Raw genomic sequence first — 18,032 nt, 5'->3', positions numbered from 1 at the left:
GTGCGGGGCGGGGGCGCGCGCGCGCGCGCCGCGTGCGTGAAGTCACCTCTGCCGTCACGGCGGGCACCGCCCCCCTCGCGCGCGCTCTTCCCGCGCGGCCCTTTCTGCCTTAAAAGGACAATGGGGCGCGCGCAGCCGGCGGGGCCCGATTGATGAGAAACGGAGCCGTGGGAATGGCGCCTGCGCAGAGCGGCCGAGGGGCGGGGCCGAGGGGCGGGGCGTGGGGGCTCGCGCGGCCGCCCGCGCCGGCGGCAGAGCGCGGGGAGGCGGGGAGCGCGCGCACGGCGGGAGCGCCGCGCCCGCACGGACGGGAGTTGGTGGGCGCAGTGCGGCGGTGAGTGATGCCTTCCCTGCTTGCTTCTTGTTGTTCGGGGCTTGTTTTTTGTTGTTTTGTGTTGTTCGCTCTCGGTGGGTTTCTTTTTTTTTTTTTTTTTTTGGTGGTGTTGGGATTTTTTTTTTCCAGCAGCCGGTGGTTTTCGTTCATTCCAAGTTACTCCCCGGAGTTTGTCCGCAGTGTTTTGCAGCGGCAAAAAGACTTTGCCGCTTTGACACGCGTGTGGCTGCTGCGAGCGGCGTTGCGCCCGGTTTTTTCTTCCATGAGTAGAGTTTTAAAGGATGCGCGAGCGGAGAGGAACGCCTCCCGCATTGTTGCGGACCCATCCCTGGAACTCTGACTTCTGCCCCGCCATCCCAAAGTACGGTTAAATCTCCAAGTCTTTATGAGGAAAGAGTAGCCATTTCCCCAAAATTTAACTCCAAAAGCAGTTCCAAGGTGCGGAGCGGGTTTGGAAAACCGGGCTGTTTGGCGATGACGGGCTGCAGGGCGCCTTTCCCGGGCCGCGGCTGCCCTGGCTCGCCACGCGGGTGGCGCGGCCCCGCCGGTGCGGAGCGGGTGCCGCAGGTGCGGCCCCGGCGCGCCCCGCAGCGCACACCTGTAGCGCCCGCGCTCAACTTGGTGCCAGCGGCGCGGCGGAGGGGAGGGGGACCCGCCGGTGCCCGCCATCCCTCCCTCGCCGTGTTTCACGTGGGGAGAGCGGGGCAGTTCTTATTGTTTCCAGTCATCATTAGTAATTGCGGGGGAGTGCACGCTGCAGAGGAGCGGACCGTGCGGCCGTGGGCTGGCGGGACACGTGCTGTCGGTCGCACAGGTCGCGGCGTGGGGCCTTCCCCGTGCCGCCCCCGGCCCGGTGCGCGGCGTTGCCGGCGTGGGGCCGGTGCGGCGGGCGGCGATGGCGTCCTGCCGCTCCCGTAGCTCGGTGCCGGTGCGAGCGGCTCCCGTTCCTGCCGGCGTCTGCCCGCGCCCGGCGCCAACAAGTTTTAACTCGGGGCTCCGGAGGGCGGCGGGGCGGGCGGCGTGCCCCCCGGCGCGGCACGTAGGCAGCGCCCGGCTGAGGGAAAACAAAGGGCTCGCATGTGCTGCGGGCGGCGCGGCTCCCCGGCGCGCCGGGGCACAGCGCTGCTCCGCGCCCGCCGGGGGCTCGGCCCCGCGCTGCCGGGTGCCGCTGGGGTGACACTTGTCGGGCGCGGGACGCTGTTTTTTAGGGGCTGCCCGCCGGTTTTGGAGGAGTTTGGAGGGGCGGTGAAACTTTGGCTGCAGGCGCGCTCCGCACGGCTCCGCGCTGCGCGCACGGCGCTGGGGCGGGCAGGGCCCGGCGGCCGCCCCGGGCCTGCCCCGCGGTCCTGGGTCCGCCTTGCCCCCGTCGCGGCGTGCCCGCGTTGCCGGGAGGTCCGCGACGGCCCTTTGAAGTGAAACTGTTGCCATGTTTGAATTACGTCAGGGCCGAGCCATGAGGAGCCGGAGCGGGGCGGCGGGGAACGGCGGTCACCGCGGCAGAACGGGGGTCCCGGTGCTCGGCGGTGCGGTCGCCGCTCTTGCCGCTTCCGCTCCCCCCGTTAGCGCCGGATGGGGCGGCTGCTCCGCGGCCGCGTGGTGGGGCGGCGTTTGCAGCGCGGGGGCCGCCTCGCAGCGCCCACCTCCGCGCTCGGGGCTTTCCTCCCTGGCGCGCCGCCTTCCCCTTCCTGTGCTCTGCTCATTTATTTCTGATTTTACTCGTCTTTCGGCGAGTTGAGCGCTTGGCAGGGCCGGGAGGGGCTGTGGCCAGCCGCGTGTGCGCTCCCGCGGCTCCACCTGACCGGCGGGGCCGCCCGCCAAAGTAGGTCGTGTGCCCCGGGGGGGTCTTTGTTCCCGGCTCCGTCCGCCGCTCCGGCCGCCGGCGCTAACGGCGGAGCGGGGCCGTGCCCGGGGCCACGCGGTGGCCCGAGCTCTGCCTTTTTGGGGCGGTTTTTACCGTTGTTATTTAGGGTTTGGTGGGGTTTTGTTTTGTTTTAAAGCCGCCGCCTTGCGCCAGGAAAGCGCTCCCCGTTGCGCTCTCGCTTTGGCGAGATGAAAGTTGCCGTGTGCTCTCGTAGCCCCTGTCCGGATGCGTGCAGCCGAGGGGATTTAAAGGGACCTGCCAAACCTGTTGTTTACGCAGCGAGCGGGGCTGAATCCCGCCTGCCCCGGAGCCCCCCCAGCGGCGCTTTCCTGGCGGGAACAACACCCGTTCATCCTACAAAGAGCCCTGTCCCCGACTGATGGCCCGTCCTTCGGACCTAAATTATTCAATTAACATTACAATTGCAAAAAACTTGGGCGCCGCGGCTGTGCAGGCAGCCGATGCAGGATGCTGCCGTGCCCTGAACACGTGTCTGGGCTGGAGGCAGGGCCGTGCCACCGTCCCCTCGTGGCTGGGGAGCGCCAGGAGAAGGCCCAGCGTCCTGCACTGAGCCCACAACTCCAACAGCAGTGGTTGTGCTTGAGCACAGCCTGTGATGCTCTTTTTACTTTGATTTGGCGCCTAGGAAGGTGGCAGGCTGACAGCCGTGCTTCACACGAGTGTTTCGCTCTCTGGACAAGGCAGTCGGTGAGGGTGATGATTCCTCAGCAAACTCCTTTCCTGCTGCGTGCTTGCTTCCAAAGCTGAGGCTGCTCCTGGCAGCTGTGTGCAGGGTGTGTGCACCCCTTTCTCACCAGCCTGCAGGCAGACAGATCCACTCTGTAGTTTGCAGCTTTTTAAAATTAGAGATTGCACAAACTCTGCGCCAACTGCACAGATTTCCAGTTCACTGTCTGTCCCTTTCTTCTGATACCATGTGGACGCTCGGCTCCTTTGGTACACAGGTGAGCTCTAGGTTTCCTGGGATCTGTGGTACCTGATAGAAAAGCAGCAAGTAACAAGTCAGGATTTTCAAACACACCCACAGGCATGCAACATCCAGCTCCCACTGAAAGTAGGTGGGATTGAGTGCCAGAGCCTCTGGGAAAAATTCCTCCTCACTTCATTCTCTAAATGAAGCTAATTGCCGATGTATTCAGTCTTCCTTTAAGAAGAAAGTATCAGTGACTTCTTTGCAGAAGATGTTAAAAAAGCTGATAAATTCACAGAGGCTAAAAATAAAGTTAAAACTGTGACGGTTTGTTGTCTCACGCATGCCAAACAGCTCTTTCTGTGTTACCTAACTCTGCTTTGCATTGATTCTTAACACCTCATTTCTTGTACCTCTCTCATAATGACACGAACGACATCCACAGGGTTCTACTTGACAATCAGCTTCATTCTTGCACCCCCTGCAGCCCTTGCTTTTTAGCACAAAGAAGAAGCCAGTGAGCTGGGACTTGAAAATTGCCCAGGCAGGGCTCCATTTCACAACTCAAGCCTTTGCATTTCTGTAGAATGTGCTCAGTCCAAAGTCCAAGTGAAATGACCAGTAATACTGCTTAAGGGCATGGAAAACTATCCTTTTTAATGAAGTCGCTTCAGTTGTTCTGCCAAATAATAATTACTGCTCCTTCTGTTTAAGTCCCCATGCAGGTATGTTATCCTCTTTAAAAACAGCATAAAAGAACCGAGCCAAAAAACACAAACCAAAGCTGTTCAGTGTCTCATGATCGGAAGAGGCTGTGATGCTTTTTCAGTAGCAGGTGCTCGCAGACAACATCATCACAGCTGTGGTGACTGCACCCAGATAAGCATCTCAGCCTGAACTCCAGCACATGTCTGAGAACATCCCAGTTTTCCCTGCTGGGCTCGGGCTGATGCTGAGCGTGGTGTAAGTTATGCAATAGGAGTTTCAGGCAGGGGGAAGTCATCTTTCAAGGTGGAATGTCTGCAGGTGGGACAGGTTTGGAATTTTTTCCCCTTATGCAAATCTTGCTGATTATTGTTTTCATGCTTTGGCCTATCCCTTCTGGAGCACAAACCACATGGCAGCTCAGAGGAACACCCACGTGGCTTAGCCTTTCAGCTCTCTAGCTCAAATGAGTTTGGAACTTCCTTCCCAGGGAAGATCCAACAGGTGAGTACGCTTCTTTATGGCTTGACTGCTTCTGCAAATGTAACTAGGAACAGCTTGGGATCCAGCTAGGATGCCGTGGAGACTCAAGCATGGGAAAGAAGTGTCCAATTTGATTTTTGATACATGCTTAGTAGCTGCTGCTAGGTGCACTGGCTGTGCTGAGATTTCACTTCAGCGCTGAGCACACAGCAGTAGCTGTGGACATCTACCAGCAAAAGAGTGACTTACTTATTTTGTCAGAGGAAAGATTCCTGAAGATGTGGTTTTGACCTTTTCTGGTTTTGCTGAACTCATCAAGTGTTCTGAACACTTTCACTGAACACTGAAGTGAAAGCATGCTGTGACATTCAGATGTTCCTGGTAAATGCAGCTTTCCTCCAAGTAAAGTTGTTTTGTGTGGAGAGAGGAAGGAAAGCGCAAGGAAAATCTGAGGATATAGGGGACCAGAAGAGTGTACAATATGCACAGTTCCGAGGTTATGGTTGTTGGTTATTAGTACCTCTGTTTTAAACTATAGGGAGAGATGACAGTGAAAAGTATTTTTGCAGATGCTGAAGTTGCATTTTCAGATGACTCCAATTAGGATCGTCTCTTACCATCCTTGGAGCATTCTGGCTCTGTGCATGTTAAAATATTCTTTTTTTTGAGGGATCCAATCTTAACTTCTCTTCCAAGGGTTTTTTGCAGCAGCCTGTGAACTCAGGGGAGGTATGTTTATGTTGAGTCTCTGATACAGATCAGTTCCTCTGCTGATGTACAGTTCTCTGTCTTGCACTTGATTTGCAGTAGAGGTATTGCAGTTTATTTCAGCAGAGGGACACACTCAAGAGTTTGTTGTGAGATGGGCGACTCTGCCTCTGGCGCCGTGGACAGCTCTGGAAGCATTTTTCATGTGTGTGCATGTGCCTGGATGTAGGCTCTTGCACATGCAAAAGCCAGAGCACTTATATTCTTTCTATATTAAGGCATCTGTATAGTTCCCTTTAAAAAAAAAAAAAAAAAAGGTGTAATTTTGGCTGTGTTTCTTAGTTGCAGTGAAATGCTGTAGGGATGACAATTGTGAGATTTTTACTTTGACAGGAACCGGCTGCATCAACATATGTAGGGTAGATGGTATTTTTCTTTAGCCCAGCTTCGGGGAGGCTGTGCCAAGGCTGTTGTGTACACAGAAAGGGAAATTAAATCGTTGTTCTCCTCTCTGGCAAAGGTGCTGGCAGTTCTGGGTTGCACAAAGGGCGAACGATCCCGGGTCGGAGAGGGGAGATGGGAAGAGAGGAGGATACTGTGTATTTGGACTGGCGTGCCTTTGCTCCTCTGTAACTCCAGGGAATGTTTCTCTTCCAGCTTTGCAAGAAGCAGGTGAGCGTGTTCGTTCCCACTGGCCTGGTAATTGTGTTACAAAGAGAGACATGCCTGTCTTCTAGGAATTCCATCCTTTCTATTATAAAAGGTTTTCATTCTTCTTGGGTGATCAGAAAGAATGCAGAAGGAATCTGGAAAAGCAAATGAAAGTGGCTCAGCTTACTTTGAGATCTGAAAGAGTTCAGAAGTTCTTCCCTAACTTGAAAACTTAATGAGCATGTGACGCAATGCCTCCTTTTAATTTAGATCATCAAATTAAATTTTGCAAAGAAAATTAAGCACCAAATTCTAGTCCTGACAGGTAACAAAAGCATGAAACCATTTTCACACACATGCTTCTTTGTACCAGCCTTTCACAAAGGTAATAAGCAGGGTGTGGGGATTTTCTTTCTTTTTTTGTTTCCCACTAGTTTTCTCTTCCTGACTTTACCATTCTCTTTTGCAAGACAAGTTTCTATTTTTGATGCTGCCTTTTCAAAAGTGAGAGGGCAGAAGAACGGAGAGAGCACTTTCCTGGAGACTTTTCTGAGTCCATTCAGGTTGCTAAAGCAGTTGTATAAAGCAGAACTCGAGGGAATAGCAGCTTCTGCAAGGAGAAGCTGTAGAGAGGGACACCAGGGAGGGAAGAGGATCACTTTTCCCCTGGCTTGGGGGAATACTGCTTTCCCACTAGTGCTGATAAATCTTCATTTCTGCAGAATGACAGATAATGCTCTGCTAAGATTTCTGATTCTTTTTTGGAGATCTGTCCTTTTCACTTCTGTGCAACTGCTGATACATTTTTCTAATGTGCTTAAATTTGGCAAATAATAACAAAGTTAAATAGCATTAATGACATGCTTAGCTTTGACAGAATTATGTTGTGCAATGCTTTTTAACTTCTAGGCAAGTTGCTTCATTTCTACTTGCCATCTTTTTTATCCAAATTTTGCATGGTTAAAAGTTCCACAGCTAAGATTCAGGTGTTAGGGCAGCTGGCATCCTAACTCCCTGGTTCTAATTCAATATCTAAATTGCAAAGCTTTCAAGTTAAACCTTTTAAATGACACAGTCATATTTACTTCTAAGTCCATATTAGCTATTAAGCTCTCCAGCTGACAGAAAATTTAGTGTATAATGGTCAAATGGCAACTGTTTAGGATTAAATGTGTAACTGGACTGATGCCTTCCATTTATAACTGCACTTGGATGCAGTTGTCAGAGAAATCTGTTTAACTTGTGGTTTTGCTACTAGCTCTTCCCCATTCAGGCATGATGTGTGGTAATACCATTGCTGACCATTCATCAAGTGGGAAACAGATGGCACTAGTTTCCCTTCTATTGAAGGATGGTGATGAAAGGCTGCTCCTGTGAGAATGGCAGCAATGATACAAGGCAAAATATTTTCAGAATATATGTGTTTTCCAGTCTTTGCCAGAACGTTGATTTTAAAACATGCATCTTATTCTACTGTGGTGTAAATACCAGCTGGTGACAGAGATCATCTTATCACTGTCTGGATTCCTAGAAGAAACTTGGTTAGAAAGTGAACTGCATTGTTGATAGCTGTTTCTTGCCACCTAAATTTGGCAGCACGGGTGAAGTTTGTGTCTGCAATTAGTCTTTGACTTTCTAAAGGCAAGTACCAGACCACAGATTTAACATTGGAGTAGTCAAACAACATGTAAAGCTGCTCTTTGGAAGTTGAAAATTCCCAGGTGAGCACGCTGTTAAATCTCCAGAGGCTTGTTGAGCAATGTCCTCAGGAGTATCTCCCAAAGAAGCACATCAGGTGCTAAGAAACTAAATACACAGAGTGTTTGCCTAGATACTCTGTTGTTTACTTTCTTGACAAGCCAGGAATGTTTACCTGCTTTGGCTGTGCATTCATTTGCTGCACATCCAGCAGAGGCTGAGAGTAGTTCTGAGAGTAACCATCCCTCCATGAGTCCATTCAGCAGGTCACTACTTACTAGATCTACTCCTGGCCTTCAGGCCAATGCTGTACTAATACAGGGAGCAGTGAATCTCCTAAAAAGCCTGACACCTTTTGGGGTGACTTTGCTGGATATTTGCCCAAGTTAACCTCGGGAGAATGTAGCCCTAGGTGAGCTCCTTGTGCTGTAAATGTGAAGGAAGGAATTCAGCACTTCAAGCCTGTGGAAGACAGCACGACCTGGAACAGGGGGAAGGAAGGACTTATCCTCTCCATCTCTCTCCTAGGCCTGCAGGATCTCCTTGGCATTCAGCTTGAGCAAGTGCCTTGCCATCAACAGGCTCTGCAAGTCAAGACAAGCTTTCTGGAGAGTTGAGTCTTCCTAATGTTGGTGCAGTAGTAACTGCATGAGCCACAACCTCAGTGAGCCCAAGTGGTCTCTGTATGCTAGACTGAAATGCAAACATGCACACTTGCAGCTGGAAACAGGTTCCTTGATGGATTTTGTGTCAGAGTACTAGCCGACAATATTGGATACAATTCTTACTTTTCTCTTGCTCTCGGGAGTCTGGGAAACTGCATGTTTATTTTGCCATGCTCCTGTACTCTTGATCTTCCCCCCTGGGCTGGGGGGATGTATTTTCACCTCTGCACAGGACGGTGCCTGGGCCTGGGTGGTTCCCTAGCTTTTGCTGTGGTCCCGCAGAAGTGTGCGGGATCTTTTCCTGTTGCACACCACCCCCCTGTCAGTCAGGTGAGTGTGGTGCTGGGTATGATCATTTTGTGGAAGCATGTTTCTGACCTCACCTGAACCTGTCTTTCAAAATATTTTATTGCCATAATGATGTGGCAAGTCCTGGCAGTATAGGCACAAGATTTCAAGATGATTTTTCTCTGTACCACTGGAGGGTAAAAGGATTACAGCCCTTACCTTTCTGGAGGTGGAAGATTTGGGGACAGATGCCTATGGCACAAAGTTAACCAGTAACCTGAGTTGGGTTACTGGGACTTGGTACTACCTGGGACTGAGAAGTGACGGAGTTCCCTCTCACCACAGTTGCTCCTCTCCTGAAAGTCCTTCCTGAGCTGCTGGGTCATTCAGTAGGTTTTTTTAATCAGCTTCTTAATGAATTCAGCAGCTTGGCCTTTGTTAAGGAAAGAGAGGGAAATGTTGGGTTATTTGCATGGCTCCATCCAATTTTAATTTTTTTAAAGCAGTGGGAACCTATTCTCCTGGAGCTTCCTGCAGCCTGTGCCCTCTCTGAGCAGCCTTGGTGTGTGGTGAGCAGCAGAGGTGGCTGCTGGCTCCTTGCAGCAGGTGGTGGAGGCAAAGCTTGCACCAGGCTCTGTTCAAAAGAGAACATCTTGGAACAGTCCCTGCCTGCATTATGAGACTGATGCTGTGTGGCCTGTGAGGACTTGCTGTGTGTCCAGGCCCCGTGCCAGGAGAGCAGCAGCTTTGCTCAGTTGTTGGTTTGGGTTTTTGAGGCGCTGTGGGAACCCTGTTTGCTGTGACTGTGCTCATGCTGTGTCAGGCTGTGCCTGACAGGGGTCTGCACTGGGCAACAACCAGCTTAGGGGAGAGCTGGTTTGGTGGGGGTCATGGTGACTGCAGTGGCTAACTTGGGAAGTTTCTGCTGGAAAATGGCTTCACTGTATGATACCTGCTCTGATAGCAAATCCCAGCCTTGGTGTACTAAAAAGAACAGGATCCAGGGGCAGGAGGGCATTCTCAGCTTTCTGGGCTAGTACCAAGTGTGCAGAGCTGGTGGTTACGAAGCAACAACTTCCCTGTGACTGGAGTTCCATCCTTTTTGTGTGGTAGGCACATGCTGAGATGTGCCCCAGGGTCCTGCTCCCTGGCCCTTTCTTTCCTAGCTCGGTTTCCTTCCCATGGAAAGCAGGGTGGGGAAGGCAGGAGGCTGAGAGCAGAGCATGTGCTGACATGGAGCTGGGATGCTCACCCAGGCCCTGAGAACAGAGAAGTGCTCCCGGGTCCTGCAGCGCAGACAGGGCCATTGAGGGCTGGGTGCGACTCCACCCCGCTGTTTTTAGAGCAGCTTTTCAGGTATGTCTGCCCTGCAGCCCGGGGGTATGACTGCAGCTCATTTAAAATGACTCCTACTCACTCTCAGCAAAGTTTGCCAGGGGTGTTTCCAGCCAGCACCGGTGGTGGTGGTGATGAAGTAGTTCAGTGACCCAGAGTTCAGCTGCCAGCTCCTTTTCCATGGCTCGGACACATGGCCTGTCCTGCAGCCTCTCCTGCCACACGCACGGGCCTCTCAGTGGCCAGGTTGGCTGCATTCACACATCTGGGTTGTGCTGCCTGTAGATGTGCCCTTGGAGCAGATTTCTGCAGTAAATGAGCTTGTTATGGGTCCTGCTGGGTATTGCTTAATATTTCAGCTGTTAATTATGTAATTTTCTTAACAACTGCATTCTAGGTGCAGTTGTTAAGTGCATCTGTTCTTCTGAGGACACATTCGATAAAAAAACTATGCCTTAATCTAGCATAGATTTTTTTCTTTCATTATCTAACAGTGATAATTAGCACCAGTTTCTGTTTGTTTTCACAGGGTACAGCTGGGAGGAAAAGATGTTTGGCTTTCACAAACCGAAGATGTACCGGAGTATAGAGGGCTGCTGTATTTGCAGAGCTAAGTCTTCCAGTTCTCGTTTCACTGACAGCAAACGTTATGAAAAGGATTTCCAGAATTGTTTTGGGTAAGATTCCCACCTTGGTCAGCAGTTTTGGCATTGATCTCTGAGCTGCAAACCTGATGTAGTGTCCTTCTTGCTCTGAAAACCTGAAAGATTAGGTGTGTAAACACCTACATAAAATAATGAACTCTACACATCCAGGGGGGCTTTCTGTGGCACTGAAAATTCAAGAATGTTAGATTAAACTTGATGAGTAAATATTTAGCAGTTTCAGCAGGGTTTATGCAGAGTACCCTGTTACAAATACTGGTGTCTTTGTTCAAATAGGACGTAGCAATGTGTTATTAAAACTTGTCATTGGAAAACCATTCTCTTGGAAAGTGATTAGCTTTCCAGTTAGATGATGTTACTTGAAAGCACTGGTAAATAAAACTATAAATACTAGAGATTTCTTGTACCAGTTACTGTGATCTTTCAATTTTTTGGGATACTTTTGAAGAGCTTTGCAATTTTGTATAAAATTCAGAAATTTTCCCCACTTTTTCTAGAAACACTCTTCATGTAGTGAACTTTAGAATGCTTTGTATTTACCTTGGATTTTTGTACACAAGTCTGGTGCTGGCAGTTTTCCTTATCATATTTCTTCACTACTGTCCTTGGCAGTCAAAGGCTGTGTGCAGATCCATTGCTTTTTTTTTTGTGGTTGTTGTTTTTAACTGCAGTAAAGCAGTTTGCAGTTTACCAGGACCATTGTTGTTGTGCTATCTGAAATACATTTGCCAAGGTAAAAATGCAGACCGACCACTGGGCAAATAATGGCTTTCTGAGCCTGCCTCATTCATCTATAAATGACCCAAAAACTTCCTATTTAATTAGCTGAAAAGTTCTGCAGTGTTTCCCTGTTATATTTCTTTTAGCATGGATTAGCAGTAGAGATGATTCCTGAGGAAAGCTTGTTAGAGGGAGCAAGTATTGCTGTCATTCCAGTGAGTGCTGTTTCTGAAATCTTATCCTGTGCTTGTGTGGGAGTGTGTTAGGTGATGTTTGTTACTCATCCTTGAAGCTCTGTGGGAAAGTTAAGACCTGAGCAAGCTTTTGATGTTTGTTCCCAAGTGTAAGTTTGAATAACATGATTATTCCTCCTGCTCCAAACTAACCAATCCACTGCGATGAGTGTCTTGGTTTTGGGGAAAAGATTCCAAAACCTGCAGGTGATGGGACTGTTCTGTTCAGTGCCCCTCTGGAGGCAGATTGTGACACCTTTTCATTTCTGTGTGGAAGAATGTTTTCTGAAAGTGAGACCTGGTCTTTAAATGGCGCTGTTGGAGCATCCCAGATGAACTGTAATGTCAGAAAAACAGAATTTCAGAACCCTTCTTATTCATCAGTTTTTTATACTTCTTGCTGTTAGCAAGTGGGGGTGTGCTTTTATTAACTGTTGTTAAGTGATCTTTGCTTTTGTTTTTGCCAGGCTCCACGAGGCTCGCTCAGGAGATATTTGCAATGCCTGTGTTCTTTTGGTGAAAAGATGGAAAAAATTACCAGCAGGATCCAAAAAAAACTGGAATCACGTTAGTAATTCATTTCTCTTCTGCCCCAAAACTAACTCTTTCTAGAGAGGGGAGGTGCTGGCAGGGGTTTGGGGTTTGCTCTTTCAGCCACACTCTCCCCACCCTCAGCATCTCTACATCCTTCCTGGAGTATTTACTACTGTGTGCCTCCTGCCTGCCTATGTGCAGATGATGATTATGCAAGCCTGAGATGCAGTCACAGACTAACTTGCCTTGTAATTCCTTGTTTTCAATAGCTCATAACTTCATCCAAAAGTCTCTTATGACATTAAAAAAAAAACCAAACAACAACAACAACAACAAAAAAAAAAACACAAAAAAAAAAAAAAAAAAAAAAAAAAAAAATCCAGTTTGGCCTTTATCCAAAATTGGTTGATTTTTTTTTCCCAAACAAAGTGACTTGCTCAAGCAACACATTAATCAATCTCATTTAATCAGATAATTACAATGACTAATAATCTTGCAGCTATTTTCACTCATATATTCTGTTTTGATATGTCTAATTCAATTCAGGCCTAAGGCTGGGAGGATGATCAGGATTCCTTGTGTATATAATAATTTTTATCCAGGATGCCTTGATAGTAATGGGAGCCAATAACTGTGGTTATTACTACCACTGGCTTTACTCAAAAGGTAAATTTATGACTAAAAAAACCAAAAAAAAACCACAGAGCAAATGCTTGGCAGACACTCTTAACTGGACCTGTATAGCTTCAACAATTATTCGGTTCTAAACTGAATGTGTTAAAATGAGAAGCTGGCAAAAGTAGAACTGAATGTGCTTTTTAAACTAGTTTGCTGTGTTTTCCTGCAGAGATGTAGCCAGATTTAAATGAAACAGGAGAGTGTCTGTGCACAGAACTGCCTTGGATTAACTAAGGGGGTTTGGAACACCTTCTGCTAAGTCAGTACCTGTGTCTTGACTGTGGTAATAATATCTCAGCATGATGCACAAGTACTCAGACATGCATTTTCTCTGACCTAGGTGGTAGATGCCAGGGCTGGACCCAGCCTTAAAACAACATTGAAACCAAAGAAAATGAAAACCCTCTCTGGAAGCAGAATAAAGAGCAATCAAATCAGCAAACTGCAAAAGGAATTCAAGCGGCACAGTAAGTGGATCCAGAGAGATTCTGGCAGTAAACTTCAGCCTCTCCTAACACAGCTCACTGTGAACTGGCCGAGCTGAATCACTGCCTAGATTTGGTTGTGCACTCCCACGTTTGGGCTCTCCCTGTTTTCACAGCCTCTTATCCTCTGACAGTTTTGGGAGGGTGTGGAATGAGAAGGAGGAGCTTGTGTACAGGGTGGGCTGCAAGACAGAGGTGGGGAAGTGGCAAGGGGGCATGAGGAGTCTGGCTTGAAAGTGCAGGCAGTTGTAGCTTATGTCCGACACTTGAATGACATATCCCTAGAAAGAATATCTTGGGCAAAGATCTCATCGAAACTGAAGCTGGAGGAGGTTTCTCCCTGCTTTCAGTAATGTGCTGTGGCCATTTTCAGCCCTCTTTTCCCAAAAAACATTGCCGTCTTTTTCTTCCATACGTACTTTTAAACATAGATTTACCCCCCCACGCCCTTAAAGTCCTGCCATGTTTCCTTATACCTTCCTCTGCCAGTCTCAGTGATTTCTTTCCAGTAGGACAAGGACTCTCCAAAGAGATTTGGATTCATAGCTTTCCAACAAAACCATCTGGCAGTTATGCTCTAAATGTGTGTCAGTACTTACGGTTTTTCTTCTAAAGCAAACCTTCCAGCTTCTTCACTGTTGCTGACTTGGTCTCTCTCTCTTTCAATTATCCTGCCTAGTCAGAAGGAGAAGTCTCCAAAGAACCAGTAAAGGCCCTGACCCAATGAGCTTTTATCTCCTCATTCAAGGCACTGCAGTTAATTTAATTTTGTCACTGTAGCTGCCAGAGATGGCAGCTGAAAGGTGGGAGAGCAGACACTGTTAAGGTATGTGTCTGCACTGGCTCTGAAGTTCCTGGTCTTGATCCAGCAAAAGCTCAGTACTAGCTAACACATAATGAGAATATAGAATATATTTAAAATGGACTATTGGGAAGAGCTTTGCAGCACTTTACCTGAAAGGGTGAGAAAGAAAATGTACAGTGAGAGAGAGAGTCTGGAGCACAGATCTTCACCGTCTTGAGGGATTTCCCAGTGGTTTCAGAGCATGGCCTGTGTGGGCTAGGTTTGAGAGCCAGAAACTGAAGCCTGATCCTGAACTTTTTTTAATCCTTTTTTTAAAAAATTCTCTTTCCTTTTTTTTTTTTTTTTCCAAAAACTAATCTTTTTTTTTATAAAAAAAAAAAAAAGAAAAAAAAAAAAAAAAAAAATAATTAGTTAAAGCACCTCTGTGCCTCTGCTCCCAATCCACAGATCAGGAGGAGGGTAAGTCGTTGGATGCATGTCCTGATCCTTGCATTTCCTCTTTGCCCTGCAGATTCTGATGCCCACAGCACAACTTCAAGTGCCTCTCCAGCTCAGTCGCCCTGTTACAGCAACCAGTCGGACGATGGCTCTGACACGGAGCTGAGCGCTGGGGCCAGCAGAACACCAGTGTTCTCCTTCCTAGATCTCACCTACTGGAAAAGGTAAAAAACCAGCAGAACCTGCCCTCTGTGCAGGCAGCAAACTCACTTTGCATACATGCTGCTTGATTCTGCCTCTTCATCCTGATCTGGCATAAGGGTATAATTTACAACACCTGTCTGTTCATGCTTGGAAAGAAATGCCTTGTGTTTAAGGCATTTTCCCCTATCTCCCTTCAGTTCCCTAAACATTAAAACAGTTGCTGGGAAATAATTTTGCTGGTTTTGGGAATAGCAGATTATATTCCTGTCTGTCATTATCTCTTCTTAAAACTGTGCCCTGTAGATATGATGTGTTGCTACATATAAGAGTGCTCCCAGCTTGTCAGCAAAACATAGCATTTGATTTGGTTGACCTGTGATGGTAGTCATTTGGAAAAAACAAACAAAAAAAAACCCAACAAAATTCTGGAGTGGGAGGAAAACCACAAGGTTTTCTGGGAGCTGACAAGCTTGTTATCTTTTATTGCATGTTGTGACACAGTAATCCCTTGTTTAGCTAATTGCTCAGTTGAAATTGTTGTGACTTTGCTGCCTCCTCTCAAATAATATTTGCAAGTGCATTGTAGCCAAGGTTAGTTCAGACCGATGGTTGTGTCTGAAACTTCTCTGGGAAGCAAAGTTGGAGACTTGGTTTTTGGATAGACATGTTTGGGTTTTTTCTTTTTTTCTTTGTTGTTCCCCACCCCCTTCATCCCCCCCCAAAGACCTGTTGTGGATTTAGACACAGACTTGTTTTCTGTTTGTGAGCAGACTTTTTGCCCCTGTCCTCTGGGCTGGAGGCTCAATAAAGCAGTGTCTGGGGTCAGACTTGCTTTTTTGCATGTTTGTGAATTCTGTATATTCTAAACAAAGTGTCTGTCTCCCTGCCATTTCTTCCAGGCAAAAGGTCTGCTGTGGAATTATTTACAAAGGGCGTTTTGGAGAAGTCCTCATAGACACTCATCTCTTCAAACCTTGTTGTAGCAATAAAAAGTCTGCCACTGAAAAGCCAGAACAAGAAGGACCCCAATCTCCAGCAATCTCCACCCAAGAGGAGTGGTGACTTCCTTGGATAGCTGCAGAAGGTTATACAGATCCTCTTATTCTCTGGAAAAATACTAGAAAAGTGACTGTTCACTTTGGACACCTGCTATGCTGCCAAAAGACTTTTCCCTGGAACTGTTTTGGGTTTTACTGCTACTATTCCACAAACTCTGGAGCCAGTTTGTATCCTTTCAGAAAGACTGTACATAATATTTAAGATGCTATGGAACACTTGGCAAAGCTGAATGCTGCTGCAAGGTTGTCTAATTTTCCCCCACACTCACTTCCCAAGTGAAAATGGATGGGGTTTGTATATTAAAGTATATGTAGTTCATGTTTCTGTACTGAAAGAAGCAGTGGTTGTAAGCCTTTTGGTTTTTTTTTTTTTTTTTTTTAAATTTCCTTTAAAGTTGGTTGGCAAACTTCCTAAATTCCCAAGAAAATATTTCATTCTTAGACATGTATGAGTCAATAAGATGAACTAATACATAGAAATGTTATAAGTCACCTCTCTAGTTATATAAATATATATTTTTAAAGGTGTGGCGATTTCACCCTGTACTACTGACATAACAAAGACAAATATTTCATGCCTCCCATGTGACACAGACTGGTAATCTGCAGACATCTCTACTTCAAGTGGCAGCTATCTGAGAAGGCCTCCAGCATAAAAGTGCTCTTGAGAAGGGGTGGGATGTGAGAGCTCCCCGCCTTACCTAAGGGTTAAGATTTACCTAAGAACTGAACATAGCAAAATGGGAGGTTACTTTTTTTTTAAGCCAGCAGCAGGCACCCTGGGCTTGGTGTAGTAACCCCTGGTGGCTTGAGATGGACCAAGAAACCCCTTGATGCCCAAGTCAGGTGTAGATGGCAGCCAAAACTGAGTAACTGCTCTCTGTAGCCCAGTGCAGCTGAAATGTGACCACAAACAAGACTCCTGGTTTTGGACCTGACAAAGAACCAAACCCCTTGCTAAGCAAATTAGGCTCTGGTCCAGGGACATAATCTGGTTGCAGCCTGGGGTTTGGATTCACAATAACTGTTTTGAAACCCTTCCCCTGCAGTGCTTCTCTGTGTTTGGATTTTGTTGGTTTTTTTTTTTTCCCCCGTTTGTTTGTTTAAGCAACTGCCAGGTCAACACATTTGTGAATACTGAATCTGAAAAGTTCTGCTAAGAATGGTGCTGTGCTGAATCAAGGCAGCAGCTCTGTTTGCATATGTGATCAAAAGATAATACTTTCTACACTGATTCCCAGACAAGCTCATGTGCAAATCGCTGTGACACTCCTTCAAACTCTGCTTTGCCTCTAGGGTGGAAGCAGCTTCCTGGAAGGTTGTGCTGCCATTTTAGCTCCCAGTTGCTTCCTTTTATGAAGGTTTTGTTTGTGTGAGTTGGGAATTCTGCTTTTTGTTTGGTTGGTTTTTTCCTGGTTTTAGGGTTGTTTTTTTACTATTACTCTTTTGGGATATCCTACAATGGGTTGCTACATGGTGTGATTCTTGTAGTGTCCTGTGTAGGACCAGGAGTTGGAGTCGGTCCTGATGGGTCCCTCAACTCAGCATATTCTATGATTCTAAGCTTTCCTTTTTTGTGAGAGTCATTGGCATAATACTGTGGTGGGTAGGGTTTAGGACTGGATTTCCATGTAGTCTCAGTTCCTGAAACAGGAATACTTAGCAAATGAAAATATAGATAGGGAAAGATATGCAGGTTTTAAGAGGAGCCTCTACCCTCAAAGCTTTTTTTTCTTTCTTTTTTCCTCTCCTGTTGGGTCAGCCAATCTCTGGAGAGAAAGAAAATCAGGGGAAACAGGGCTTTGACTTATCACAGCCTTACAGCTTAGAGCTTTCCTTGGACTCATTTTGCTTTTCCTAAACTCTGGGGCCCTTAAGGGAGGACAAAGCTGCTTACCTTGCTTTTATTCTCAACCAAATAGAATCGTTCAGGTTGGAAAAGACCCAAGCCCATTGAGTCCAGCCATAGCTACAATGGATACTTGATTGTATAAAGGCATAACTAGGTTGGTCATGTCTAATAAGGGCTTGAGCAAGAGTCCTCGCTGTGTTTGCAGACAGCTATTTCATGTGAATTTGTGTTTTCAGCATCAGTAATTCTGTACACCTAAGAAGGCTGCAGTGTTGGTGGTAGGATGTGCTCTGATACGGATCATCTCTTCTGTATTTATTTATTTATTGCTAGATTTCAACCGCCAACTGCTTCCCCTACTCCCTCCCACCTCTTCCATTCCCGGTAGTAATGCAAAATGAGTAGTCATGCACTTTGTATTAATGTATTAGAAATCTATGGAACCTGTTTTGTACTTTTATACTGTTCAGACACTTGTAATCCAAACTTTGTTTTTACTAGGGTAATGAATAAATTTAGTCTTATTTAGAAAATAAGCAACTTCTCGTGTGTTTATTTCAGCTCTGTTCTTCTGTTAATTTGATTTAGTGTTGGAGCCAGCCCAGGCAACCCATGTTTCTATTTGAACAAGCCTTTTTTTTTTGAGGGGGTGTGAGGTAATTCCCTTCCTATTTAATTTGGAAAGAAGAGCAGAGCAAGGG

At 47.1% G+C, this 18,032-nt stretch overlaps 1 protein-coding gene across 1 annotated transcript; it reads left to right on the top strand.

Moving 5' to 3' along the window:
- Positions 1–228: 228 nt before the first annotated feature.
- On the top strand, positions 229–16,692 carry SINHCAF (SIN3-HDAC complex associated factor). Its single transcript, XM_030960728.1, has 6 exons — positions 229–334; positions 10,189–10,336; positions 11,745–11,844; positions 12,830–12,956; positions 14,291–14,441; positions 15,321–16,692. Exons 2-6 carry the CDS (start codon positions 10,209–10,211, stop codon positions 15,481–15,483), a joined length of 669 nt encoding a protein of 222 aa, XP_030816588.1. The 5' UTR covers positions 229–334; positions 10,189–10,208; the 3' UTR covers positions 15,484–16,692.
- The last annotated feature ends 1,340 nt before the right edge of the window (positions 16,693–18,032 follow it).

This window comes from Camarhynchus parvulus, chromosome 1A, assembly GCF_901933205.1.
Source record: "Camarhynchus parvulus chromosome 1A, STF_HiC, whole genome shotgun sequence".
Lineage (NCBI taxonomy): Eukaryota > Metazoa > Chordata > Aves > Passeriformes > Thraupidae > Camarhynchus > Camarhynchus parvulus.
Note: the sequence above shows the minus strand (reverse complement) of the source record. Positions and strands in the feature narration are given on the sequence as shown.